This window comes from Syngnathus typhle, linkage group LG7 (assembly GCF_033458585.1).
Source record: "Syngnathus typhle isolate RoL2023-S1 ecotype Sweden linkage group LG7, RoL_Styp_1.0, whole genome shotgun sequence".
Classification (NCBI taxonomy): Eukaryota; Metazoa; Chordata; class Actinopteri; order Syngnathiformes; family Syngnathidae; genus Syngnathus; species Syngnathus typhle.
The window spans coordinates 507,959-533,754 of NC_083744.1; the positions used below are offsets into that span (position 1 = coordinate 507,959).

Consider the following 25,796-nt stretch of genomic DNA (forward strand, 5'->3'; position numbering starts at 1 on the left):
TCAGCTCGGCGTTCAACACCATCGCTCCTGACATCCTCCAACAGAAGCTCATCCAGCTTGAGATGACCATACTGCTCTTTCCATAATAGCATCCCTGTTGTTCTATGCATTGAAACTATGCATTCATGTAGATTTCCCCCATTGTTGTTCCTCAATAAAAGGCACGACCAAACTGGAGGAATCTCAGCCACACTTGCTGTGTGTCTGGTTTACGCCCTTCTGCAGAAGTCGCTTGCCATCGAAGACATCTCCTGCCTCTGTGAGATTCTTTTCAGATAAATGTTGTGAACCCAACAAAGTGTTTCTAGGAGAGTTCTGCAAGACTCTTTCAACACCGTGACATCAGTACACCAACGTTCATTAATATAGAAACAGATACCACCTCCCTTTTATCTGTAGCCACCTTCTATTAAATCAGTGGTCTCCAACCTTTTTTGCGCCACGGACCGGTTACGTGTCAGAAATATTTTCGTGGCGTTTATATAAATAAATAATACATTTATATACCGTATTTTTTGAACTATAAGTCGCGTTCTTTTTTCAGACTTTGGGTGGGGGGGCGACTTATACTCAGGAGTGAGTTAAAGTAGTAGTTAAAGTTAAAAGTTAAAGTTAAAGTCCCAATGATCGTCACACACACATCTGGGTGTGGTGAAATTTGTCCTCTGCATTTAACCCATACCCGTGTGATTTTGATCCATCCCCTGGGGGAGAGGGGAGCAGTGAGCAGCAGCGGTGCCGCGTTCAGGAATCATTTGGTGATCTAACCCCCCAATTCCAACCCTTAATGCTGAGTGCCAAGCAGGGAGGCAATTGGTACCATTTTTATAGTCTTTGGTATGACCCGGCCGGGGTTTGAACCCACAACCTTCCAGTCTCAGGGCAGACACTCTACCACTAGGCCACTGAGCTAGATTTATGTGAACATATATTTTATGTGATATATGTGAATTCTTTCACAAATTTTTCATTTCATTAAGTTTTTACTTACTTTCTAGTATAATTGATCACTTCACATGTAATTTTCACTTCAAACCGCATGAGGGCGCACTATGGCTGTGGAATACTTGGAGCCTCACTGACAATGAGTTCCATTCACTGACTTCCGAAGTCGGGAGATTTAGGATTTGGAGTGACACAGATTATTCGATAAAGTTGTTATTTATGTTAAAGTTATTTAATATGTAGTTTATTTAGAGTAGCAACGTGTATGTTGTTAGACTTCAGTAGTTTCCGATTTTGTAGGGAGGCATCAGGGCGTGGGGGGGGCGGAAAGAGCAATCCCGGGTGTTTGCGTGTGTTGGCTCACATGTTGAGCTCTTGATTTGTGAAATAAAGAGCCGGCCTTACAAAATTACTCTTTTTTTTTCCACATTATTTTTTGTGTAAAACCTATCAGATATAAAGCTAGATTTTATGATAGTTATTAATGTTAAAATAATTGTAGTCTTCTTCTTTACCAGAAAAGGATCCAAAGCGTGTTCTGCCTTACAGCCCTGAGGAGGACATGTGGCCAGGCGTGGCACACCATCCGTTCCCTGAAGGAGTAATGGCAGAGACTGCAGCACGGACAGAAAGCAGCAAAGTAGGAAACGCTCGCACGCACGCACACACACGCACACACTGGCTCAGTTTTGCTCCTCTTATTTATTGGGTTATTTGTTTATTTATTCATCACTCATATTATTTATTTATTATTTATTGTTTGTGCCTTCTTGTTTTTATTTTGTGTCGTCTACTTGTATGTCTATCGTGTACTATGTCTCGTCACCGTGGGATAGAGGAAACGGAATTTCGGTTTCTTTGTGTGTCTTGACCTATGAAGGGATTGACAATAAAGCTGACTTTGACTTTGAGTTTTGACACACATGAATGTGTGAACTGTATCCAAAAATGACAATATTTTCCTCGCAGCATGAGCTTGCTGAGACAAAACTCATCCCTCTCCAAGCAGAAGAACGAGATGGTGTCCATGCACCAGAGACTCATGGCCAAGCTGGACTTCTTCGACACCACCCTTCATATAGACATGGACAAATACCAGCAGACTGCCACCGGAATTGGTATCGTGTTAACTTTGTTTCTTTGAATGGGAACAGATCATTGGATTAATTTAATTTGAATGCAATTTGATGGTGGACCTTACCAGAAATGGACTGAAGTACAATCAGCGGTGAAGATAGTATTAGAAGTTCCGATGGATTTGAAGTCCATCATCGCCTTATCCAACATGTATTTATACGGTGTGTATTACAGAGTGTGCTTGTGGCCGAGTGGTTAAGGAGACTAGAAATCCATTGGGGTTTCACCTCACATGTCCAGGTACTGCTGAACACGATCCAGATTTTCAAGAATGTGGTGTAATATGAGATACTCATCACATTTGGACCGTGTACATTACACAGTGTGTTGTTATGGCTGAGTGGTTAAGGCGATGGACTAGAAATACATTGGGGTCTCCCCTCGCAAGTTCAAATCCTGCTGACAACAATTCAGATTTTAAATTAGAATCTTGCCAGATCCTCGCAAAATGCATTTTGACAATGTGAGGTCACCCCAATTTTGTTGCTGTGGCCGAGTGGTTAAGGCGATGGACATGATATCCTTCGCGGTCTCCCCTCGCAGGTTCGAGTCCGACAATGATCCAAAATGTTTTAGAACCTAATGGTGTATTATGAGATACTCACCACATGCATTTTAACATTGTGTGTCACAGCGTGTGCTGTGGAAAAGTGGTTAAGGTGATGGACTAGAGTTCCTTTGGGTCTCCCTTCGCAGGTTCAGCGCCTGCTGACAATTCAGATTTCGAATATTCCTGCTAGCTCCTTGCAATATGCATTTTGACAATGTGAAGACCTCACCATTGTGTGTTGTTGTGGCCAAGTGGTTAAGGAAATACACTTGAAATCCGTAGGGGTCTCACCCGGCAGGTTCAGGTCCTGCCGAAGATGATCCATATTGTTTATTAGATTCTAATGGGGCATTATGAGATACTCACCACATGCATTGTAACATTACCCAGTATAGTTTGTGTTGTTGTAGCCGAGTGGTTATGGTCCCCTCTCATGTTCGAATCCTGCTGACAACAGATCAGTTTGAATTTAGATTCTTGCAATATGCATTTGGACAATGTGAGGACTTAGCCAAAGTGTGTTGTTGTGGCCACATGGTTAAGGCGATGGATTTGACATCCTTTGGCGTCTCACCTTGCAGGTTCGAATCCTGTCGGCAACTATATAGCTTATGTATTAGAATCTCGATGTGTTACCAGATTCTCACCATATGCATTTTGACAATGTGAAGACCTTGGACAAATTTCTTAGCTGTGTACCTGTCCCCGAGTGGTTAAGGCGATAGACTATAAATGCATTGGGGTCGCGCCTTGCAGGTTCGGATCCTGCAGACGCCAATTCAGATATTGAATTAGAATCTTACTAGATCCTTGCAATATGCATTTTGACAATATGAGGACCTCACCAATCTGTGTTGTTGTGGGCGAGTGGTTAAGGCGATGGGCTTGCAATGTATTGGAGTCTCGTCTCGCAGGTTCGAATCCTGCTGACTACGATTCAGATTTTGAATTAGAATCTTGCCAGATCCTTGCAATATGCATTTTGACAATGTGAGAACCTCTATAATGTGTGTTTTTGTGGCCGAGTGGTTAAGGTGATGGACTAGAAATCCATGGGGGTTCCCCCTTGCAGGTTCGAATCCTGACACCAATGATACAGCTTTTGTATTAGATTACCGGACCGGCCACATAGACTCTGTCCGAAAGAAGGCCCAGCAGAGGCTGTACTTCCTGAGACAGCTCAAGAAGTTCAACCTGCCGCAGGAGCTGCTGAAGACCTTCTACACTGCCATAATCCAGTCTGTCCTCTGCACCTCCATCACTGTTGAACTGGACTGCCCTTACACCTGTTTATCGACCCCGTGGCCATTTTGTGTGTTTTGGGGCGTTCTCTGATATTGAGGGGTGCTGGTTGGCCGCTGTTACTTTTTTTCCTTTATCAAACCCTCTGTGTAACTCCAAATCATTAAAGTCATCGATCGAGTTGGTTCTCCTTTATGTAAACAAGTCTGACGTCAGCGGCGCGTTGCAGTTAACATTTTTCTACAGGCCCATATGACAATATATAAACTATGTATTAAATGACAATAATATAAACAACAATTTTATCGAACCATCCGTGTCACTCCAAATCAATAAATCCATCAGAATCTTCGTCTTCCGTGTCACTTGAGAAAAAAGAAAAGAAAAAGACAAAAAAAATGACGCCGGAAAGACTACATGTGCCACGGACGTCAGACTAGATATATCAAATAAATATAATAGAAACAACAATTTTAACAAACCATCTGTGTCACTCCAAATCATTAGATCCACCGGAATAGTCATCCTCTGTGTCAACCCTCCCCCCCCCCCCCCAAATAAACAGCTGTCGATTCCTGACCTACGTGCGGCGCTGATGTCAGCCTCGTTGTCAGTTGGCGGCTCCAATTATTCCACAGATCTACGTATATAACTACATTGTAGCATTACCGAAGTACCAGACAAGACGTGGGTTTGGTAACAGGCCGGTGTTGTGCTTGATTTGGTTCCCCCGTGAGATTTTGTTTCCCCTGCCGCGGGAGCGCGCACACCTTATTTGGAAAGCGAAAAACCGATGTCGTACGGCGTCGTACGGCGTCAGCACTACGTTGTTTTCAATAAAAACATGAAGAACTCATGTTTGCGTCAGTCAATTTGAATTTTTATAAAGGATTATTCTCATTTGATGTCTTTAAATTTGTTAGGGTGTTGTTCACTCCAACTTATTTTGCAAGAACCACACTGGAGTCAAGTTAGTCATTTTAGGCACCTGCAGGCGGAGAGTTCACTCGTCGCTGTGCTCACAGCGATGGTCGAATGAAGTCTGACTCAGGCCTCGTCAGGCGCTTATTTATTGAGAGAAACAAAGTGGGGTTGAAAGTGGGGGTTTGGGAACACACAGGTTGGGTGAAGACGGTCCCCTGCTGATCAAAGCATAGCAGGGGACCTTTTACGACGTTCTGTAAACAAAGCAACTTTGATTGCTTCATCTGCAGCTAGTCAATAAGTTGAAATGATTTTAGCACTTTGGTAAACTAATTTTGTCTAGACAGGACAAACTAGTTAAATTATTACAGGTTATATTCCAACATAATCATACGATGAAGATATTCTGCAAACCCTAACAAAATTCATCCGCGTTTTGCCATTGAAGCCGGGTGCGTTCAAAGACCAGTCGTACAGACGGAAAACTCATTCACTTCACCAAAAAGCAACAATATAATTACGTGAGCTCTTTGCATAAACCTCGATGCAAAGAAACTCCTCTTTTTGGGTACAGGCTAAAAGGAGTATATATTACAAAGGGTAGCGTCCCATCCTCATCGCCATTGTAGAAACTGGATGTCCTCTCAGTTTAGATCTTTGAAGTTGAAGCTTTAATAACTTTCATTCACAGTTACAGGTAGTATAACATTGACTCCTCGCTCGTCCTGTTCAACTACAACTCTCACTCCCACTGTTTATTTAACACCCTCTCACTTCCTCAGTCTCTTAAAGGGGTAGCGTCTAATTATCACGACACTACACAAAAATTAGAAAATTTGAACAAGGTCCCTCATTCCTAGGCCAAATTACAAGGGGGGAACAAATCCTCACAGCTGGCCCGTGAGGATATGTTCCCCCCCCTTATTTTGAGAACAGTGAGTGCTGGACTCCGGCTGTTTTTTTTCTGTCTTCCTGGGGGTCCTTTCAGGCTGTGTGCCAAATTTGAACAGGTTCCCTCATTCCTAGGCCAAATTGGACCCCAGCTCTTTTTTTTCTGATGATTTGTGCAGTGATACCGTTATTACTGCACTTTATCAATTTATTTATTTATTAGGTGTCTCAGCCATTCGAACACTTGGGGATGGACCTCATTGGCAAACTGGCTCAGACAAAAGATGGATACTAATATATTTGTGTGATGGTCGATTATTTCACAAAATGGCCTCAAGCCTATCCATTGAGGTCGAAGTCTGCTGCTGATGTTACCGCCTGTATCCTAAAATTCGTCTACCAATTTGAGTCGCCAAAAAGGATCTTGACAGATCACGGCAAAGAATTTGTCAATGCAGTAAGTACAACAGTGTTTGGCAGAAATTATCTTCATCATAGCTGTCAAATACAAGTCCCCGAGGGCATATCTGGCCTGCAACTTTATTTTGTGTGGCCGATGAAAGCAACGAAAGGATGTCGAACTTCATAAAATAGCTGGAGTAAGATTAAAAAAAAAAGTTTCTTACTGCTCATTGTATTTTGTCCGTGTTTTGTGACTGTTGCAGTTGTGGGTGTTGTATTTTCATTCTGTGTATTTGTGATGCAAAGACAGTATAGTGATGGTGTTAAGATCACATTCTCAAACACTATTTCACTGCAAAATTGCCCAACTCAATTACTTATTATTTCCCCTGGCAACTGCAGATCAACAAGAGAGTATGTGAAATGCTTGACATAAAAAGAAGCCTTTGCTCACCATAACTTGGGCTAGGAATGAGGGAACCTGTTCAAATTTGCCACCCAACCTGAAAGGACCCCCAGGAAGACAGAAAGAAAACTGCTGGAGTCCAGCACTCACGGTTCTCAAAACAAGGGGGGGGGGGGACATATCCTCATGGGCCAGCTGTGAGGATTTGTTCCCCCCCTGTAATTTGGCCTAGGAATGAGGGAACCTGTTCAAATTTGCACACAACCTGAAAAGACCCCCAGGAAGACAGAAAAAAAACTGCTGGAGTCCAGCACTCACCGTTCTCAAAATAAGGGGGGGGGGACATATCCTCACGGGCCAGCTGTGAGGATTTGTTCCCCCCCTTGTAATTTGGCCTAGGAATGAGGGAACCTGTTCAGATTTTCCACACAACCTGAAAGGACCCCCAGAAAGACAGAAAAAAAACTGCTGGAGTCCAGCACTCATGGTTCTCAAAATAAGGGGGGGGGGGGGGAACATATTCTCACGGGGCAGCTGTGAGGATTTGTTCCCCCCCTGTAATTTGGCCTAGGAATGAGGGAACCTGTTCAAATTTGGCACACAACCTGAACAGACACCCAGGGAGACAGAAAAAAAAACAGCTGGAGTCCAGCACTCACCGTTCTCAAAATAAAGGGGGGGGGGGGTTAACATATCCTCACGGCTTGACATTTTTTATAGAGTTCTTGTTACAATTTTTATCCCCCCTCCCCACCATCTGTCACTTTGCTTGGGACAAAAGGAGCCTTCAGAACTGAAATTTCTTCTCAACTATTCATTCAAATCAATTCACTCAAATCATTCTCGTTATGAAAGATTTGATCACAAAACATGTGTGGCTTTTTCTTAAATGAACACGTTTGACATTGTTATAGTGTCAGCTTTTAATTATATTGCGCTGTTGTGGCGTGCAAGGACTGGAGTCGGAGGCGGAGTGACAAACGACGGTGCCAACGGCAGTTGTTTTAATGACATTTATAATTATTCTCATTCAACAACGGGCAGACTCTTTTCCCTTTGAGATCCTAACACACACTAAACTAAACAGGAAATTCCCACACGTGTAGACTGTCCCACCGGAACTATGTAACGCGAACTTAGGTTCCGGGTGAATTATGTCAACCCACTACACAAGCCCCCCCAGAATTCACCCATAGTCAAAATCTCCACGCCGGAAAGGGACGACAGCCCGACCACAGCGGGTGTAGGTGGCAGGGGCTGGCAGGGGGTCAGGGGTAGGGGGCGCCGCCGGAAAGACCGCTGGGCTGGACGGTCGTGTTGTCGGTCGGGCAGGCGGGAGCTCGGTCAGGTTGGGGGGGCGAGGCGCTGGGGGGCGTCCGCGGCGTGGGCCTGCGCCAATTCTAATGTCCGGGAAACATCCACGTGGGCAGGCTTAATCCTATCAACCGAGATAGTCTCAGGCCTACCGCCGATGTCCACGACCATGCTCTTACCCCCGTGCTGCAAGACCTTAAAAGGCCCGTCGGAAGGCGGACGCAACGGTCCGCGGTGGGCGTCGTGGCAGATGAACACAAAACCCGCCGAGCGCAGGTTGGTGGGCACCCGGGAAACAGGGGTGCAGTGCTGTGATGTGGGGACAGGTGCGAACGTCCTGGCAACCTCCAGCAGGGAGGACCGCTGCCTGGCCGCCGACCAAGGCGTTGTGGCGTCCAGAATGAAGTCCCCAGGAACTCGTAGTACCTGGCCGTAGACGAGCTCAGCAGACGAGGACTGCAGGTCCTCCTTAGGGGCCGTCCTGAGGCCCAGCATGACCCAGGGAAGTCTGTCCACCCAGTTGCCATCCACCAGACTGGCGCGTAGAGCAGCCTTCATGGAGCGGTGGAACCGCTCGCACAGCCCATTAGCCTGGGGGTGATATGCGGCGGTGCGGTGCAGCTTGACCCCTAAGTCTCTAGCAACCACATTCAGATCTCGGAAGTAAACTGTGCACCCCGGTCCGAGGAGAGGTCTGAAGGTGTTCCAAAGCGTGCGACCCATGTGCCGATAAACGCCCGGGCCACGTCAGCAGCTGAGGTTGAGGAGAGGGGGACGGCTTCAGGCCAACGGGTCGTCCTGTCCACCATGGTGAGGAGGTAGGTGAAACCATGGGAAGGGGAGAGCGGGCCCACAAGGTCGATGTTGACGTGGTTGAACCTCTTCTCGGGGACAGTAAACGGCTGCAACGGGGCCTTGGTATGGCGGTGCACCTTCGCACGCTGACAAGCCACACATGAGTCGACCCAGGCCCGCACGTCTCTCTTCAGCCCTTTCCAGACGAACTTCTGAGCCACCAGCCTCACGGACGCCTTTCTGCCAGGATGGGACAGGCCGTGTATCGCCTCAAAGACAGCCCGCTGCCAGCCGGCAGGGACAAGTGGTCTAGGTTGGCCGGTGGAGAGGTCACACCACAGCCTGACTCCTGAGTCGCCAACCGCGACCTCCTCCAGACGCAGCCCAGTGTCCGAGTCTTTGAGCGACTGGATCCCAGGATCTGAGGCTTGGTCAGCACTCATACTTGAGTAGTCGAGACCCAGCTGAACCGTGTGGATGACCGCTCTAGAGAGGCAATCGGCGACCACATTGGACTTGCCGGCGATGTGTCGGATATCTGTGGTGTACTCGGAGATAAAAGACAGCTGACGCTCCTGGCGGGCGGACCATGGCTCAGTCACTTTGGACATAGAGAACGTGAGGGGTTTGTGGTCGACGAAAACCGTAAACTCACGGCCTTCCAGGGTGGAGTGGAAATGGCGGATCGCCAAACCGGACGCCGAGTAGCTCCCTGTCGAATGTGCTGTATTTGCCCTAGGGACCAGCTGGCGGCTGAAAAAGGCGAGCGGTTGCCAGGCACCACCAACCCACTGCTCAAATACAGCACCAACTGCGTAGTCAGATGCGTCGGTTGTGAGGGCGACCGGGGCTCCAGGCGATGGGTGGACCAACAAGGTGGCCTGGCACAGCGCAGCCTTAGTATCCTCGAAAGCCTTGACCCTCTCAGGGGTCCAGTCGATGTTCTGGTTGGGGGTCTTACCCTTAAGGGCCTCATACAGTGGGTGCATGATGTGGGCCGCCCGGCGTATGAATCGGTGGTAGAATGTAACCATCCCAAGGAACTCCCGGAGCCCCCGGGCCGAATGTGGGCGGGGAAAAGCGGAGACTGCTTCCACCTTTGACGGGAGTGGGGTGGCCCCATTACTGCTGATGAGATGCCCTAGAAACTGGATCGACGGCACTCCGAAGACGCACTTCGCCGGGTTAATGATCAGGCCATGCTGGTCGAGCCTTGTGAAAAGGGCCCGCAGGTGCGCCGCATGCTCCTCCTCCGAGGAGCTGGCGACGAGGACATCATCCAAGTAGACGAAGATGAAAGGCATGTCCCTAAGCGCAGAGTCCATCAACCGCTGGTAGGACTGGGCCGCGTTTTTCAGGCCGAAGGGCATCCTAAGAAACTCGAAAAGCCCGAAAGGAGTCACCACTGCTGTTTTAGGGATGTCGGCAGGGTGCACTGGGACTTGGTGATAACCCCGCACCAGGTCCACTTTGGAGAACAGGTGCTTCCCTGCTAGATGTACCAAAAAGTCCTGAACATGGGGGACCGGGTAGCGGTCGGGCGTGGTGGCATCATTGAGGCGGCGGTAGTCGCCACACGGGCGCCAACCACCGTCTGGCTTAGGCACCATGTGGAGTGGGGAGGCCCACGGGCTGTCAGAGCGCCGAATAATGCCAAGGCGTTCCATCTTGGTGAACTCGGCCCGAGCAATTGTCAGTCTCTCCGGGTTGAGCCGTCGGGCCCTAGCGTAGATGGGGGGGCCTTTGGTCTGGATGTGGTGCTCGACCCCATGTTTAGCTGTCGTGGCGGCAAAGGTGGGCTGTGTATGGCTGGGGAACTCTCCGAGGAGTTTCTGGTACATGTCGCCCTCGGAGAGCGAACTGGAGAGACTCACATACTTCCCCACATCGCGGACACATGCGAAGGAGGAGAAGGTTAACGCGTCCACCAGGCGGCCATTCTTAACATCCACGAGCAGTCCGTGGGCGCACAAAAAATCTGCGCCGAGCAGGGGGAAGGAAATGTCGGCAGTGACAAAGTCCCATGTGAAACGCTGACCCCCGAAACAGTCTTTGTGCCATACGTCCTGATGGGGGTGTCGTTGGCGGATGTTAAGGGCGGGCCATGCAACCCTCCAGCGGCGTCGTCCACTGTAGCCGGCAGGACGCTCCTCTGGGCACCGGTGTCACAGAGGAATCTGCGACCAGAGAGGGAGTCCTCAATGAACAGCAGCCGGTTCTTTTTGCCTGCGCTCACGGCCACTACTGAGCGCAGGCTTTGGCATTTCCCGTTGTGTTGAAGTTGCAAGGGGAGCGGCACCTTTTAGCCTTGGCGCCAAAACGTGCATGGAAGTAGCACAAACCTGTGCTGGTGCGGCTGGCGGTTGCAGCGTGTCCTCTGCCAGGGGAAACACCAGCGCTTGGGGACGTGTAGCTGCGTGTTGGGGCCAGCACATCAGGGGCGAAACGCTGGGTGGCCAAGTAGAAACGGTCTGCTTCCTCCGCCAGAGCATGCGGCTCCGTAATAGTCGTATTTGCGAGGGCCGTTTGGACGTGCGGCGGCATATGTCGCAGAAACAGTTCAATGAAAAGAAAATTCGGCTCTTCCCCACCCAGCAGGTGAAACATCATCTCCATGTGTTCAGAGGGTTTGCTGTCCCCTATGCCTTGAATAGCAAGCAGGCGCCGGGCTCGTTCGGATCGTGACAGTTCAAAAATCCTGAGGAGATAAGCCTTGAGCCCTGCATATTTATCCTGGGCAGGAGGGGAAGTGATGAAACTTACGGCTCTGGCTGCGGTGGAGCTTCCGAGTGCTGAGACGACGTGGTAGTAGCGTGTGGTGTCATCCGTAATTCCCCGGAGGGCGAACTGAGCCTCCGCCTGTGCGAACCACGTTGCCGCAGACGTCTCCCAAAACTCAGGCAGTCTGAGGACGGCGGAATGTGCCATGCCGTTTCGCTCGGTATTGTATTCAGTCCCGGAAACTTCAGCGGGACTGACGTCGGGGTCACCAGTGTGGCGTGCAAGGACTGGAGTCGGAGGCGGAGTGACAAACGACGGTGCCAACGGCAGTTGTTTTAATGACATTTATAATTATTCTCATTCAACAACGGGCAGACTCTTTTCCCTTTGAGATCCTAACACACACTAAACTAAACAGGAAATTCCCACACGTGTAAACTGTCCCACCGGAACTATGTAACGTGAACTTAGGTTCCGGGTGAATTATGTCAACCAACTACACTGTCATGTTAAAGCAAATTAATAAATGCAACAATATTAATTTGCTTTGAAAATACATGAGTAATAAAACAAAATGGATGGATGGATGAATGATGAACACAATTAAGTATAGTCTCCTTTGTAATATATACTCCTTGTAGCCTGTACCCAAAAAGAGGAGTTTGTTTGCATCGAGGTTTATGCAAGAGCTCAGGTAATTATAGTGTTGCGTTTTGGTGAAGTGAATGAGTATTCCGCCTGTACGACTGGTCTTTGAATGCACCCCGCTTCAATGGCAGAACGCGGATGAATTTAAAGACATCAAATGAGAATAATCCTTTATAAAAATTAAAATTGACTGACGCAAACGTGAGTTCTTCATGTTTTTATTGAAAACAACGTAGTGCTGACGCCGTACGACGCCGTACGACATCGTTTTTTGCTTTCCAAATAAGGCCTGCGCGCTCCCGCGGCAGGGGGAACAAAATCTCACGGGGGGGCCAAATCAAGCTCACAAATCAAGAGCTCAACATGTGAGCCAACATACGCAAGCGCCCTGGATCGCTCTTGCCGCCCCCACATCCTCTGCTCAAGTCAAGTTTTTTTCCAGCATCAACATGCCATTTTTAGGGTGCGTATTATACATGGGAGCGCACTATACACAGAAAAAAACGGTATGTTGTTAGACTTCAGTACTTTCCGATTTTGTAGGGAGGCCATGAAGGCAGCAGAGCGGATACACCAAATTATATATGCCGTTATCGATGACAGATCCGCGGGATTGGTGTAATCTTGAGGCGTGCCTTGCGGAGATCAAGCAATGGATGTCTCTCAACTTCCTTCGTCTTAACCCAGATAAAACTGAGATGTTGATAATTGGTCCAACTCGTTATCAACACTTATTCAAGGAAACCGCTATAACTATAGATAACCGTACTATCACTCAGAGCGATACTGTAACTGATCTCGGGGTAATGTTTGACCAAAATCTCTCCTTTCAAAAGCACATTAAGAATATAACCAGAATTGCGTTCTTTCACCTTCGTAATATTGCAAAGATTTGTCCGATCCTCTCGACCGGAACTATTATACATGCGTTCGTCACGTCGCGCCTGGACTACTGTAATGTACTATTTTCGGGTCTTCCTGAGTCCCGCATCAAAAGTCTACAGTTAGTACAAAATGCTGCTGCAAGGCTGCTCTCTCGGTCAAGAACATTTTATCACATTACCCCAATACTAGCCAACTTACATTGGCTCCCGGTCCATTTAAGATGTGACTTAAAGGTTCTTCTATTAACCTATAAATCACTGCATGGCTTAGCGCCTTCATATCTCGTCGACCTAGTTGTTCCTTATGTTCCATCTCGTAACCTTCGTTCGCAAAACGCTACGCTTTTAGCGACACCGAGGGCCAAGAAAATGTCTGCAGGCTCTAGAGCATTTTCTATTCGGCCTCCAGAGTTTTGGAATGCCCTACCAATGGATATTAGGACTGCTACCTCAGTAGAAACATTTAAGACACGTTTAAAGACACATTTCTATGACATGCCCTTTAACTAACCTGTAGTGGCCGATTCGGCTGGAGTTTGTTTTCTCTCCCTCTCCACCCCCGACCTCCCCCCTCCCTGGCCGGGGAGGTGGTTAGGTGGCACCCATGCTGACAGCGGCTATCTGGATTCTCGTGGGCCAATTCAGGATGGGGGAACTGCAGCTCAACCTCCTCGAAGACACTGCCAGGACAATTGAGGGCTTCTTCGGCAGCCTTTCGCTCTGACATGAACATCCACTTTTTATTTCATTGATTTTCATATTGTATCATTTGTGCCCTCTCTGCATCCATTTCAACCTGGTGATCCTGAAAGGGGGATCCTTCCATCTGTGGTCCCTTCTCAAGGTTTCTCATTTTCCCCCGGTAGGGTTATTTTGAGTTTTTCCTTGCCCTTTTGGGAGCTTAAGATCAGGGGATGCTTTGAGAATAATTGTCAATTTTTGTCTATGTGAAGCCCTTTGAGACTGCTTGTGATTTAGGGCTATACAAATAAACTTGACTTGACACATATAAGTCACTCCTGAGTATAGGTCGCCCCCCTACCCAAAGTATGAAAAAAGAACGCGGCTTATAGTCCAAAAAATACGGTATATAAATGTATTATTTATTTATATAAACGCCGGTCCACGGAAACATTTCTGACACATAACCGGTCCGTGGCGCAAAAAAGGTTGGGGACCACTGATTTAGTAGAAGGTGGCTACAGATAAAAGTTTGAGTTTATTTTGAAAAACGTACAGGTCACTTACTTAAGTTCAGACGCACGCAAAACCAATGCAGCTATATAATAACTCTGCTGCAAACATAGGTTAACGCACTTGGGTTGAAAACCCAAGTAGAGATACTATCCACGATACTAACGAGGAACATGCCCTGTGTTGGGGCACGATGGACTGCTTGGCGGGAGAAAGAAAAGGGAGGGGGCAGAAAGGGGAACGCTCACGGAACACATGCGCGTATAACTATTATGTGGATTTTAACCAGGGCTGTGGACTCGGACCCGGACTCGGGGACTCGGACTCGGTCGGACTCTGTCATTTTTGCTGGACTCGGACTCTGTGCTGATTTTGACAGAGTCCACCAAGTCCGACAATAAAGAAAATACGTTCAATTTTACTTTCATCATGCTGCTGAGAATGCGCGTAGGAATACTGTCCACAGCTCTGCTACGGTTACAGAGGCGTTGCTACACTAATAGGAGGGTAGATTGTGTCTGTAGCAACGCTGATTAGCTAAAGAATGCAGTGTGGTGTAAATTAGCACTCAACCACCTGTTCGTCTCCCATTGTTGGCTGACTCACCCGCGAGTGAGATCAGATAAGAGATTCAAGAGTTTTTATTCGCCATGTTTGAGCGTGCCAAACAAGGAATTTGACTTCGGTAAAAACACACCCTCTGTTCAACATTTAGGTGACTAACAACACTCAGGACATGTGAATAATGGCAAAAACAGTGTAGACAAATTCAAAAAGATAACTTGAATTGCCGCTTTCCTGTGGAACAATGCAACTAAACCTTTGCTAGACTTTATCTACTTAGTAAATTAACACACAATAACAATAAATAACTTGTCCTAAACACTTAAACAAACATTGAGTAAATATGGGATAACTTGTACGCAACTACTTCAAACTGTATATAACGCTTGACAAAGAAAAACAGTTCTGTTTAACTAAAGAATGCAGTGTGGTGTAAATTAGCCCTCAACCAGCTGTTCGTCTCCCATTGTTGGCTGACTCGTCCGCGAGTGAGATCAGATAACTTGAATTGCCGCTTTCCTGTGGAACAATGCAACTAAACCTTTGCTAGACTAGAACAAAAACCCCAAAACGACGGCGACGCCTGGTCCATCGCAGATGGCTCAGACATCGATGATGAAGTAAGTATAGTCTGAAATGTTTTTTTACATTTTTACAAATGATGAAAAATGTATCGATCAAAACTCAAAACGAAAATTGCAGATAGTCAGATACATTATTACTTTGGCCATTTCACTAATGATTTTATTTTTTTCTCAGGTTTGTGACAGCGAAAGTGACGCGGAAGACGATCCAATACATGGTGGACCGTGAGGAGTTTCAAAAGTCGGTCATTTCTCTGATTGTTCATGATGGCCTCTCGCTCGTCACATTCCAGCAGTCGGCTATGCGGACACTGCTAGGGCCTGCTGCTAATCAGCTCTCTGTCAGCCTAGACAGAGATCAGATCCGCCACATGGTGGTGGCTGAGGCCGACAGGTTGAAGGAGGAAATCAAGTCGGAGCTGAGCCAGGAATGCGTATTCATCAAGGCAGACGCCGCCACCAGGCTCATGCGGAACTACATGGGCATCAACGTCCAGTACTTCCGCGACGGGGAGATTAAAATCAAGACTCTTCCCATCAAGGACACCGACGGGGGGCATGACACTGAGGCGGTCAAGAATGTCATCAACGCCGTCATCAAGGATTTTGACCTGCATGTCCTCTCCATCGTCGTCGATAACGCAGCGACCATGAGCAAAGCCATGCGGCTCATCAATGAGGACGACGAAGATGCTGATGATGAAAACGAAATGGATGAGGACGAGGTGGGCGTCAATCTGGACGACGAGGTCCAGCTTGAGAAGTTCGCTGGGATTCAGGATGCCGATTTTCGAATGATTCATCACATGCGCTGTGCTATTCACACGCTGCAACTGGCAATTCGTGACGGATTGAAGGCGGAGTATGTCATGAAACTACTGGATAAAGTCCGACGGGTGGTGAAGAGACTGCGGACCCCCAATCTGCTTGCTGTCCTCCGTCGTCGAGGAGGTCTTCTCCCTGTCGTCGATGTGCCCACCCGTTGGGGAAGCACCTACCTCATGACAAAACGGCTCCTTCATCTACGAGAGCATGTCCAGGACTTGGCGGCTGCTTCTCCGGAACTTCTCCTTAACGAGTCAGAATGGAAGAAGCTTGAGACCTTGGCCACAATCCTCAAGATGCCATACGATGTCACGGTCAAGCTCCAGTCGGCCTCAATCACCCCCGGCAGCTTTCTCAAGGAGTGGTCGGCCTTGAAGGCAGCGTCGCGCAAGCAGCCCCCTCTGGCTTCACCAATCGCCAATTCAATGGAACAACGAGAGGACAAGCTCTTCGACAATGATTTTTTTTCTGGCAGCCATCTTCGTCGATGCGCGTTACCGCATTCTCCTCAGCGAAGAGCAGATGGAGCGCGCCCCTCCGTGCCGTTGTGAGGCGAATCCGGTCTCGTACCCACCAGCACCTGGAAGTACCGTCGATGGAGGCCGAGGTTGATTGCTCCACACCGACGGAGGAGGATGAGTTTGAAAAAGAACTTGACAACATTGAGCGCCTCCAGCGTTTGTCGGCCGCCACCTCGCCAACCGACATAGATGAAGAAATTGGGGCAATGTTGGCACTTGGTCGAATGAAAGCAATGCCAATCAGCCAAGTCAGCGTAGAGCGCCTGTTTTCCGGACTCAGGTTCATTATGTCTGATCAGCGCGGTGCGATGAAGGCTGACTTGGTTGAGGCGATTTTGTTCCTAAGAACAAACTCAAGTCGTTGAATTGAAACTTGAAAGTATCTGTTTATTGTATTTTGTTTATTTGTTTAATAAACCAAAAAGCCATCACAAAACTGTTGTCATTATTTAGATTTTGATCTAAATTAGCCTTGAATAAAGACTAAGCAGTCACATGAATTAACAGAAAAAATGGACAGCCGGACTCGGACTCATGGTCAAGAGGCCGGACTCAGACTGGGACTCGGTACAAAAATCCGACCGAGTCCACAGCCCTGATTTTAACCATCTGTAAAGGTATCTATAACAGTACTGAAATTGGGCAATCTGCTGGTCCGGTTCATATATGCCTGCCTTCAAGTTTAGAGGGCACTACCTTTAGGGGGAGCATTAAAGGTTAGGGTTAAAGGTGAGGGGGTTGCTGTTCGCGAGTTAGCAGGTTAGGGGTTAATTATTAGGGTTTGGTTATTGTTAGGGTTTTAGAGTTAGCGTTAGGGCTTGAAGTTAAGGAATTAGGAGCCTCAGGCCAACCAGATTCCATTTATTCCATTAATCACTGACATTCAGTCGTCAGGTCTGTGTCACATGGGCTACCAATCGGAATGTAACGGGGTCAGCTGGTCTACTATGGGGCTCATTGGTACAGGGGAATGATTCTTGCATGATTCTTGCTTAGGGTGCATGATTGCCCGGGTTTAGCTCCCGGACGAGCTCTTCTTGCAAACACTGGTGTCTGGCATTATGTGGAGCGTTTGACAGGCCAACGTTACATGGTCTGCCAGTTCTTGCTGTGGCTCGTTGGTCTAGGGGTAAGATTCTCCATTTGGATGTGGGAGATCCTCGGTTCAACTCCCAGACGAGACTTTCTTCAAAACATTGCTGTTGATCAACTAGCCCAATTTAATCTTGGGCGCTAGCCCGAATCCATACACGGTGGATGGCGGCAGTGATATTTTAGAAGTGAAATGAAGTTTATTGGATTTGCAGACAGTGTGCAATCATTATTTCAACAAACTCAAGGGTTCATGGAAACGAGGGTAGGTGCATAAGCACTAAGAACTGTCGCCGTCTGGTTGTTGGCCAGCACCAGACGGAGGGTCATCAGGCGCTCACTGATTCCCACAGGGAGTTCAGAGAGCTGACTGATCAGTTGGTTCTTGATGGCAAAACCAACCCCATGGATCCTAGGCTCATCTGTGGCCTTTCCTTTCCAGAAGAAAGTGTATCCACCCTTTTCCTCCTTCAGATGACCTTCCTCTGCCCGTCGGGTTTCTGAAAGAGCAGCTATGTCAATCCGGCATCTTCTCAGTTCCCTGGCAATGATGGCGGTTCTCCTCTCCGGCCTATCACTTGTTACACTGTCCATTAGCGTGCGCACATTCCATGCTCCAAAATTCATGTTTCTGTGTTTTCGATCGCATATTGGTGATCCCTCTGAAGGCGGTAATCCAGTCGTGAGGTTTGAGGCAGGCTATGTTTAGGGCACCTTTTCTAGCCCCTTCCCCCTCAGGGGTGAGCAGAGTGGATCCTAAAAAGGGCTGCTCAGTCGTGTATGCAGCTACCAAAGAGCTCTTTCTACCTCGGTCCGAGAGCCCAACGATCATCTAACATCCACCGCCTGATGAGCCAGCTTGTGACTAGGGGCTTCCAGACTTCACAATCCTGACCCCGTTGCCACTTACTGGTCGCCACAGGACTTTAATCCGGGATGTAAGGTGGATTCCCTGAAAAAGACGCCTGTGCATGACTTTGTTTAAAGTGGGGAGACTGGTGCACAGACAGTCACCACACTGTCCTTGACAGATCGGGGTCAGAGTCCAGGGGCAAGGAGACCAAGACGACTGGTGACCCTTTTCTGCTGCAGCCTTCCCAGCCGTTGTGACGCCACCCCTTAGGTCAGCCATCATCCTCCGCCTGGTCCACCGTTGAGGTCTTCACTATTTACCCATAGCTGGAGCTGTTTACCCACAGTGGTTGATGGGCAGTAGGGCATGTCCACACACCGGTGGGCCTACATGCCACATCTCTTTTTCCACTTTTCATGACATTTACTTTGATACAGCGAATCAGGTCGCAATGTCAAATTTGTGCTACCACATAAAAAGCTGTCAATAACTTTTCATGATAGCCATGTTCCCATGAAACGCCATCTTGGTTTTCAGGGGCGATTGTATCTAAAGATAGATAGATCTTTATTTTTCATTGTCACATGTACAACGAAATTTAAAAAGTGCCAACCGATCCGCGCATGAGATAAAAAAAAAATAATACAAGCTAAAACCCACAGAAGAACAAACACAGACATAATCATTTACGTTTAGGTGCATTCAATGCGACTACCGCTGTAGGGTAAAAACTATTGGCAAATCTGCTAGTCCTTGACCTAAGTGCTCTGTAGCGTCTGCCTGATGGCAACAGTTTGAAAAGGGAGTGGCCAGGGTGGGAAGTGTCCTTCAGAATGTTCTGTGTTTTTTTGAGACAGCGGGTTCTGTGTCGGTCTTCCAGTGTGGGGAGAGGGCAGCCAATGATCTCCTGTGCTGTGTTGATGACCCCTTGGAGTTTTTTCCTCTGAGCAGCAGTGCAGCTGGAGTACCAAACACATATACAGTACGTTAAAGTGCTTTCTATGGAGCAGCGATAGAAGGACACCAGCACTCTTTGTGTAATGCTGTGCCTCCTCAGCACCCTTAAGAAGTAGAGTCTCTGCTGGGCCTTTTTAAGCAGCTAAGAGGTGTTCACGCCCCAGGTGAAGTCCTCCTCGATGTGGACACCCAGGTAGCGGAAGGAAGACACCCTCTCCACCCCGTTGATGATAAGTGGTGGAATGTCCGTTTTATTTTTCCTCCAAAAATCAATGACCAGTTCTTGGGTTTTAGCCGTGTTTAGGAGCAGATTGTTCTCTCCGCACCACTCCGATAGCCGGACCACTTCGTCCCTGTAGGCAGAGTCATCCCCTTTGAGATGAGCCCCATCACGGTTGTGTCATCCGCAAATTTCACGATGGTGTTGCGGGGGTGCATGCACGTGTGTAGAGCGTGTAAAGCAGTGGGCTCAGTACGCAGCCCTGTGGGGAGCCGGTACCAAGACTGAGAGGTGTGGATGTATGACGGCCCACTCTCACCCTCTGGCTGCGACCTGTCAGGAAGCTCTTAATCCACCTGCAAGTATTATGTGGAAGTCCCAGGCCCTCCAGTATGTCCACCAGTCTGTGGGGGGGGATGGTGTTAAAAGCAGAGCTAAAGTCCACGAAGAGCATCCGCACATAGCTCCCCGGCTGCTGCAGGTGGGACAGTGCAGCGTGGAGGGCTGTAGCTACTGCGTCCTCTGTGGATCTATTTGCCCTGTAGGCAAACTGGTGGGGGTCAAAACCTCTGAACAGGAGTGCTGTGATGGGACCCCGTACCAGCTTTTCAAAGCACTTCATGACCACCGGGGTGAGTGCGACTGGCCGGTAGTCATTAAGGCTGGTGATGTGGCGTTTCTTGGGCAGGGGGACTATAGTGGAGGATTTTAAACAGGATGGGACGGTGGACTCGGTAAGGGACTGGTTGGAAATCTTTGTGAAGACTCCAACCAGCTGATCTGCGCAGTCCTTCAGAACACGCCCAGTGACGCCGTCAGGACCTGCAGCCTTCCTCGAGTTGATGGTCCGCAGCGTGCGCCTCACCTCGTGCTCCTTTACTGTGAAGGGGAAGCTGCTGCGGTCTGTGGGATGTGATGTGGCCGCTTCAGGTGGCTCGGACTCGAACCGGGCAAAGAAGGTATTGAGGACCTCTGCCAGTGAGGCGTCCCCTTCAGCAGCTCCGATGGTGGTTCTGTAGTTGGTGAGATGCTGGACTCCCTGCCACACCTGCTTGCTGGTGTTGCTGTCCAGGTGATCCTCAACCCTCTTTTTGTAGGCAAGCTGGGCCTCTCTGATGCCTCTCCTCAGGTTGGCTCTGGCTGTGCTGTAGAGAGCCCCGTCTTCAGACCTGAGGGACAGCGCGATGTCCCTCTCCTCCAGCAGCCGAAGGACCTCCCGGGTCATCCAGGGCTTCTGGTTGGGGTATATCCGTATAGGTTTGTCCACTGTGACAGTGTCTGTGCAGTGCTTGATATAACACAGAACACTGTCTGTGAACACGTTCAAGTCCCGGTGTTCGAAGATGTCCCAGTTAGTCCTGTCGAAGCAGTCCTGCAACTGCTGAGAGGCGTCATCAGGCCGAGTTTTAACAGTTTTAGTGATGACGGGAGCTGATCTCATGATGGTGGTATATGCCGGGATTAATAGCAGTGACATACGGTCAGACTGGCCCAGGTGAGGTAGCTCTTTTGCCCTGTAGCCTAGCTTAATGTTGGAGTAGACCTTGTCCAGAGTGTTAACTCCTCTAGTGGCACATTTAACATGCTGGTGGAGACTAGGGAGTGCTGCTTTCAAATCTGCATGATTAAAGTCCCCTGCCATGATGTGGACTGCGTCAGGATAACTGCTCAGCTGGCTGCTAATACTGCCATGTAATAGTCCAATAGCTATCTTAGCATTAGCATCCGGAGGTATGTAAACAACAGTCGTCATGACTACGGTAAATTCATGAGGGAAGTAAAAGGGCCTGCATTTAATAGTCACATACTCCAGGTCCGGGCAGCAGTGACTGTCTACAGTCACCATATTAGTACACCAGTTGTTATTGACGTACATACAGAGCCCCCCCTCCCCCTTGCTCTTGCCGGAGTTCTCAGTCCTGTCATGACGCTGTGTGGTGTAGCCTGCTAGCTCGATAGCAGAGTCCGGTATGAGTGGATGAAGCCAGGTTTCGGTGATCAGTACCATGCAGCAGTCCTTCACGGTCTGGTTCGCAGACATCTGTAGCCTTAGTTCATCCATCTTGTTAGCAAGAGACCTGGCGTTGGTAAGAAACAGGCTAGGGAGCGGTGGTTTGAACGGCCGCTTCCGTAGCCTGGTTAGCCCTGCAGCCTCGTTTCTGCCTCCTCTCTCTGCGCTGCCTTCGCTTCCTCCCAGCGGGGATGGTGATCCAAGGGGAGCCGGGGCGCCTGATGATATCCTCCGGTATGTTTTGCGAGCGGTGAAACTCCGCTGCGACACTCAACCCGCAACAAACACCTATCTTGAGGAGCTTCTTGGGAGACCGCCTGGGAATACCAGGTGCTGTAAGCTTTTTTTTTTTCCACTTCAATTGTTAAAGAAGATTTTGACAACACCCATTACGTATGGCATTCGGAAACTGCAAGCCGAGTTTAAACTCCGACATTGAAACTATAACCCGAGTTTCAAACCTATATTGTGTGGCGTCATCCATTGCATTGTAGTTCACGTCTTTTACCGCTAGAAAACAGACTATGTACAGTGAATAAAGAGGCTGGCTCCCTGTGAACTCAAAGCAGACTGATTGAATGACTATAGACCTATCGCACTGACATCTGTGGTCATGAAATCTTTCGAGAGGTTAGTGTTGAACCACCTGAAGGATGTCACGGGCCCCCTGCTTGACCCCCTCCAGTTTGCCTACCGGGCAAACAGGTCAGTGGATGATGCGGTCAACATGGGACTGCAGTACATCCTGCACCACCTGCACACCCCAGAAACGTACGCCAGGATCCTGTTCGTGGACTTCAGCTCGGCGTTCAACACCATCGCTCCTGACATACTCCAACAGAAGCTCATCCAGCTTGCGGTGCCTGCCTCCACCTGTCAGTGGATCACGAGCTTCCTGACCAACAGGAGACAGCGTGTGAGGGTTAGGGTTAGGGTTATGCCCCCCAGGGGCATCACATCTGACACCCGGACCACCAATACTGGAGCCCCTCAGGGGTGCGTCCTCTCCCCACTGCTCTTCTCTCTTTACACCAATGATTTCTCCTCAGGTGACTCTCCTGTGAAGCTCCTGAAGTATGCAGACGACACCACTCTCATCGGTCTGATCCAGGATGGTGATGAGACTGCGTACAGACAGGAGGTGGAGCGGCTGGTCCACTGGTGCCGCCAAAACCACCTGGAGCTGAACCCGCTCAAGACCGTGGAGATGACAGTGGACTTCAGGCGAGACCCTTCACCACTTTTACCCCTCACTATCCGCAGTAATACTATTCTCTCCACAGACACCTTCAAATTCCTGGGAACCACAATCTCTCGGGACGTGAAATGGACCGGCCACATAGACTCTGTCCGGAAGAAGGCCCAGCAGAGGCTGTACTTCCTGAGACAGCTCAAGAAGTTCAACCTGCCGCGAGAGCTTCTGAAGACCTTCTACACTGCCATCATCCAGTCTGTCCTCTGCACCTCCATCACTGTCTGGTTTGGATCGGCCTCCAAACAAGACAAGCACAGACTGCAACGGACAATCAGGACTGCAGAAAAGATCATTGGAATCAACCTCCCATCTATCCAAGACTTGTACCTGTCCAGGACCAGGAAACGTGCAAGGAATATCTCTACAGACCCTTCTCACCCAGGTTGCAGTCTGTTTGAACTACTCCCCTCCGAACGGCGTTATAGAGCTCGGTACGCCAAAACCAGCAGACACAGAGACAGCTTCTTCCCCCAGGCTGTTGCTCTGATGAACTCACACCACTCTTAAAGTCGCAGAGTCATTACTGTGCAATAACATTCTGCTCTCCACACCTTTTTTTAATTTGTCTACACTGTTTGTACTATGTGTCCTCTCTGCATCCATTGCAGCCTGGTCATCCTGGAAGAGGGACCTTCCCATCTGTGGTCTCTTCTCAAGGTTTCTCATTTCCCATAGAGTTTTGAGTTTTTCTTTGCCCTTTGGGAGTTTAAGATCAGGGGATGTTTGAGAATATGTGCCATTTTTCACATGTCCTGAGTGTTGTTAGTCACCTAAATGTTGAACAGAGGGTGTGATTTGCCGAAGTCAAATTCCTTGTTTGGCACGCTCAAACATGGCGAATAAAAACTCTTGAATCTTGAATATAGAAATCATGCATTCTATTGATACAATCACCCCTGAAAACCAAGACTTGGCGTTTCATGGAAACATGGCTATCATGAAAAGTTATTGACAGCTTTTTATGTGGTAGCACAAATTTCCCATTGCGACCTGCATTTTGCTGTATCAAAGTAAATGTCATGAAAAGTGGAAAAACCCTACATGGAAGCGCAATGTGTTGTTTTGGTTTCTTTTACAAATAAAGACTGCTGCTTTGAGTTCACAGGGAGCCGGCCTCTTTATTCACTGTACATAGTCTGCTCTCTAGCGGTAAAAGACGTGAACTACAATGCTATGGATGACGCCACACAACATAGGTTTGAAACTTGGGTTATAGTTTCAATGTCGGAGTTTAAACTCATCTTGCAGTTTCCGAATGTCATACGTAATGGGTGTTGTCAAAATTTGCTTTAACAATTGAAGTGGAGAAAAAAAAAAAAAAAGAGCTTACAGCACCTGGTATTCCCAGGCGGTCTCCCATCCAAGTACTAACCTTTACGAGTTAGTGACCTAACTTCCCTCGTGAATTTATTATTATTATTATTATTAATAAACATTTATGTTAAAATGTATCTCATTTTTTATTCCTTGTTTTTATACTCACCTATTAAAACATAAAAATCAGACATTTGGCTCACAGCTTTATATGACAATATGTATATGTGTTTTACGTTGTTATATGAGTTGGTGCCCCCCAAAATAACAAATGTCGGCATAACATTTTTTTTCAACCTTTTATTCAAACACATTCTGTATAATAACTAGGGGTGTAACGATACATCGATACACATCGATTAATCGATATAATGCTCTACGATTCTCTACGCTGGTGCTATGGCTAGTGTCCAAAGAGACGAGGAAATTTGCTCCCCTTTAGGCTTCAAGTCATTCGTTTGGAAGCACTATGGATTCCAAAGAAAAGATGGCTCAACGGACAAGACACGTGCAGTTTGTAAATCCTGCCACGCGGTGATCAAATATTCAGGGAGCACAAATCTCGCCGCACATTTAAAGAAAAAACACGACATCAAAGTTCAGTGTTAAAGTAAGCAATTTGTATACTACAATACTCTTGTAATTTCCTAAATAGTTTGCAGTACCTTGTTGATTTTGCGTATGAATTGTTATAAATCAGGATATTGTTCTATATTTTTTATTAAAAAAAAAAAAAAAAACGATCGTAGAGCACTATATCGCGATATATCGTGAATGAATCGCAGCAGGCTTTAAGATATCGGCAAATATCGTATCGTAGTTCTTTATATCGATATTATATCGTATCGTGACGAAACCCACGATTTACACCCCTAATAATAACACCATCAACTACAAGCCAACAAATACAAAATTAAAACGTCAATGTCGGCATAACGTGACCTGCGTGAAGCTGGCCACCCACCCCACGCAAAATTTAAGCAAAATAGTCTGTTTTGTTTGTGTTTCGTTTGTGCAGCAAAAAATTCCGTTTGTGCTGCTATGGTTTTTTAGTTATGAACGATTATTTTATAGGTCATCCAGAGTTCACCCAGCCTCCCATCTGCTCAAAATGGCCCCAAAATGGTACTGTTCGTTTGTGCTTCGTTAGTGCTGGTTTGTGCAGCAAAAATTTTCGTTTGTGCTGCTTCCGTTTCGGAGATATTACACATTTATTTCATAGCGATGACGCCACCCAGCCCCCCATTTCTCTCCAAATGGACCCAAAACGGTACCGTTAAGTCGTGCTTCGTTTGTGCAGGTTTGTGCATCAAAATTTTTCGTTTGTGCTGTTTCCGTTTCGTAGATATTACACATTTATTTTATAGCGATGACGTCACCCAGCCCCCCATTTCTCTTCAAATGGACCCAAAATGGTACCGTTCGTTTGTGCTTCGTTTGCGCTGGTTTGTGCAGCAAAAATTCGGCTTGTCCAGGGATGAGGCAGCATCCTCGGACGGCCGGCGGGAGGCGGCGGCCGTCACGGGAGGAACTCCCGTTAGTGGAAC

At 47.9% G+C, this 25,796-nt stretch overlaps 1 protein-coding gene, 1 long non-coding RNA gene and 2 other non-coding genes across 12 annotated transcripts; all 4 read left to right on the top strand.

Annotated features, from left to right (window-relative positions):
* Positions 1–117: 117 nt before the first annotated feature.
* On the top strand, positions 118–4,730 carry LOC133157296 (uncharacterized). Of its 2 annotated transcripts, none has more exons than XR_009714988.1 (3): positions 118–259; positions 1,464–1,585; positions 1,915–4,730. It is a non-coding gene; the product is annotated as an uncharacterized LOC133157296 (long non-coding RNA). The 2 variants fall into 2 exon arrangements; XR_009714989.1 differs by having other exon boundaries at positions 127–259; positions 1,495–1,585.
* On the top strand, positions 2,409–2,490 carry trnas-aga (transfer RNA serine (anticodon AGA)). The gene has a single exon. It is a non-coding gene; the product is annotated as a tRNA-Ser (tRNA).
* Positions 3,644–3,728, top strand: trnas-aga (transfer RNA serine (anticodon AGA)). Its single transcript has one exon. It is a non-coding gene; the product is annotated as a tRNA-Ser (tRNA).
* A 7,520-nt stretch (positions 4,731–12,250) lies between the features above and the next one.
* Positions 12,251–24,037, top strand: LOC133157005 (uncharacterized). Of its 8 annotated transcripts, XM_061283195.1 has the most exons (5): positions 12,251–15,237; positions 15,377–22,010; positions 22,316–22,385; positions 22,448–22,596; positions 22,730–24,037. In XM_061283195.1, the coding sequence occupies exons 1-2, from the start codon at positions 15,215–15,217 to the stop codon at positions 16,575–16,577; spliced, it is 1,224 nt and encodes a 407-aa protein (XP_061139179.1). In that variant the 5' UTR covers positions 12,251–15,214; the 3' UTR covers positions 16,578–22,010; positions 22,316–22,385; positions 22,448–22,596; positions 22,730–24,037. The 8 variants fall into 8 exon arrangements, with proteins under 8 accessions (XP_061139179.1, XP_061139175.1, XP_061139176.1 ...); XM_061283191.1 differs by having other exon boundaries at positions 15,377–22,385; XM_061283192.1 differs by having other exon boundaries at positions 22,316–22,596.
* Positions 24,038–25,796: the final 1,759 nt, after the last annotated feature.

What these genes read in the sequence shown, in the direction of transcription:
- LOC133157005 (XM_061283197.1), top strand. Translation starts at nt 15,215, where the DNA reads ATGGCTCAGACATCGATGATGAA. An exon ending in GCTCAGACATCGATGATGAA is followed by an intron (nt 15,238 to 15,376) that starts GTAAGTATAGTC and finishes TTTTTTTCTCAG; the next exon opens with GTTTGTGACAGCGAAAGTGA.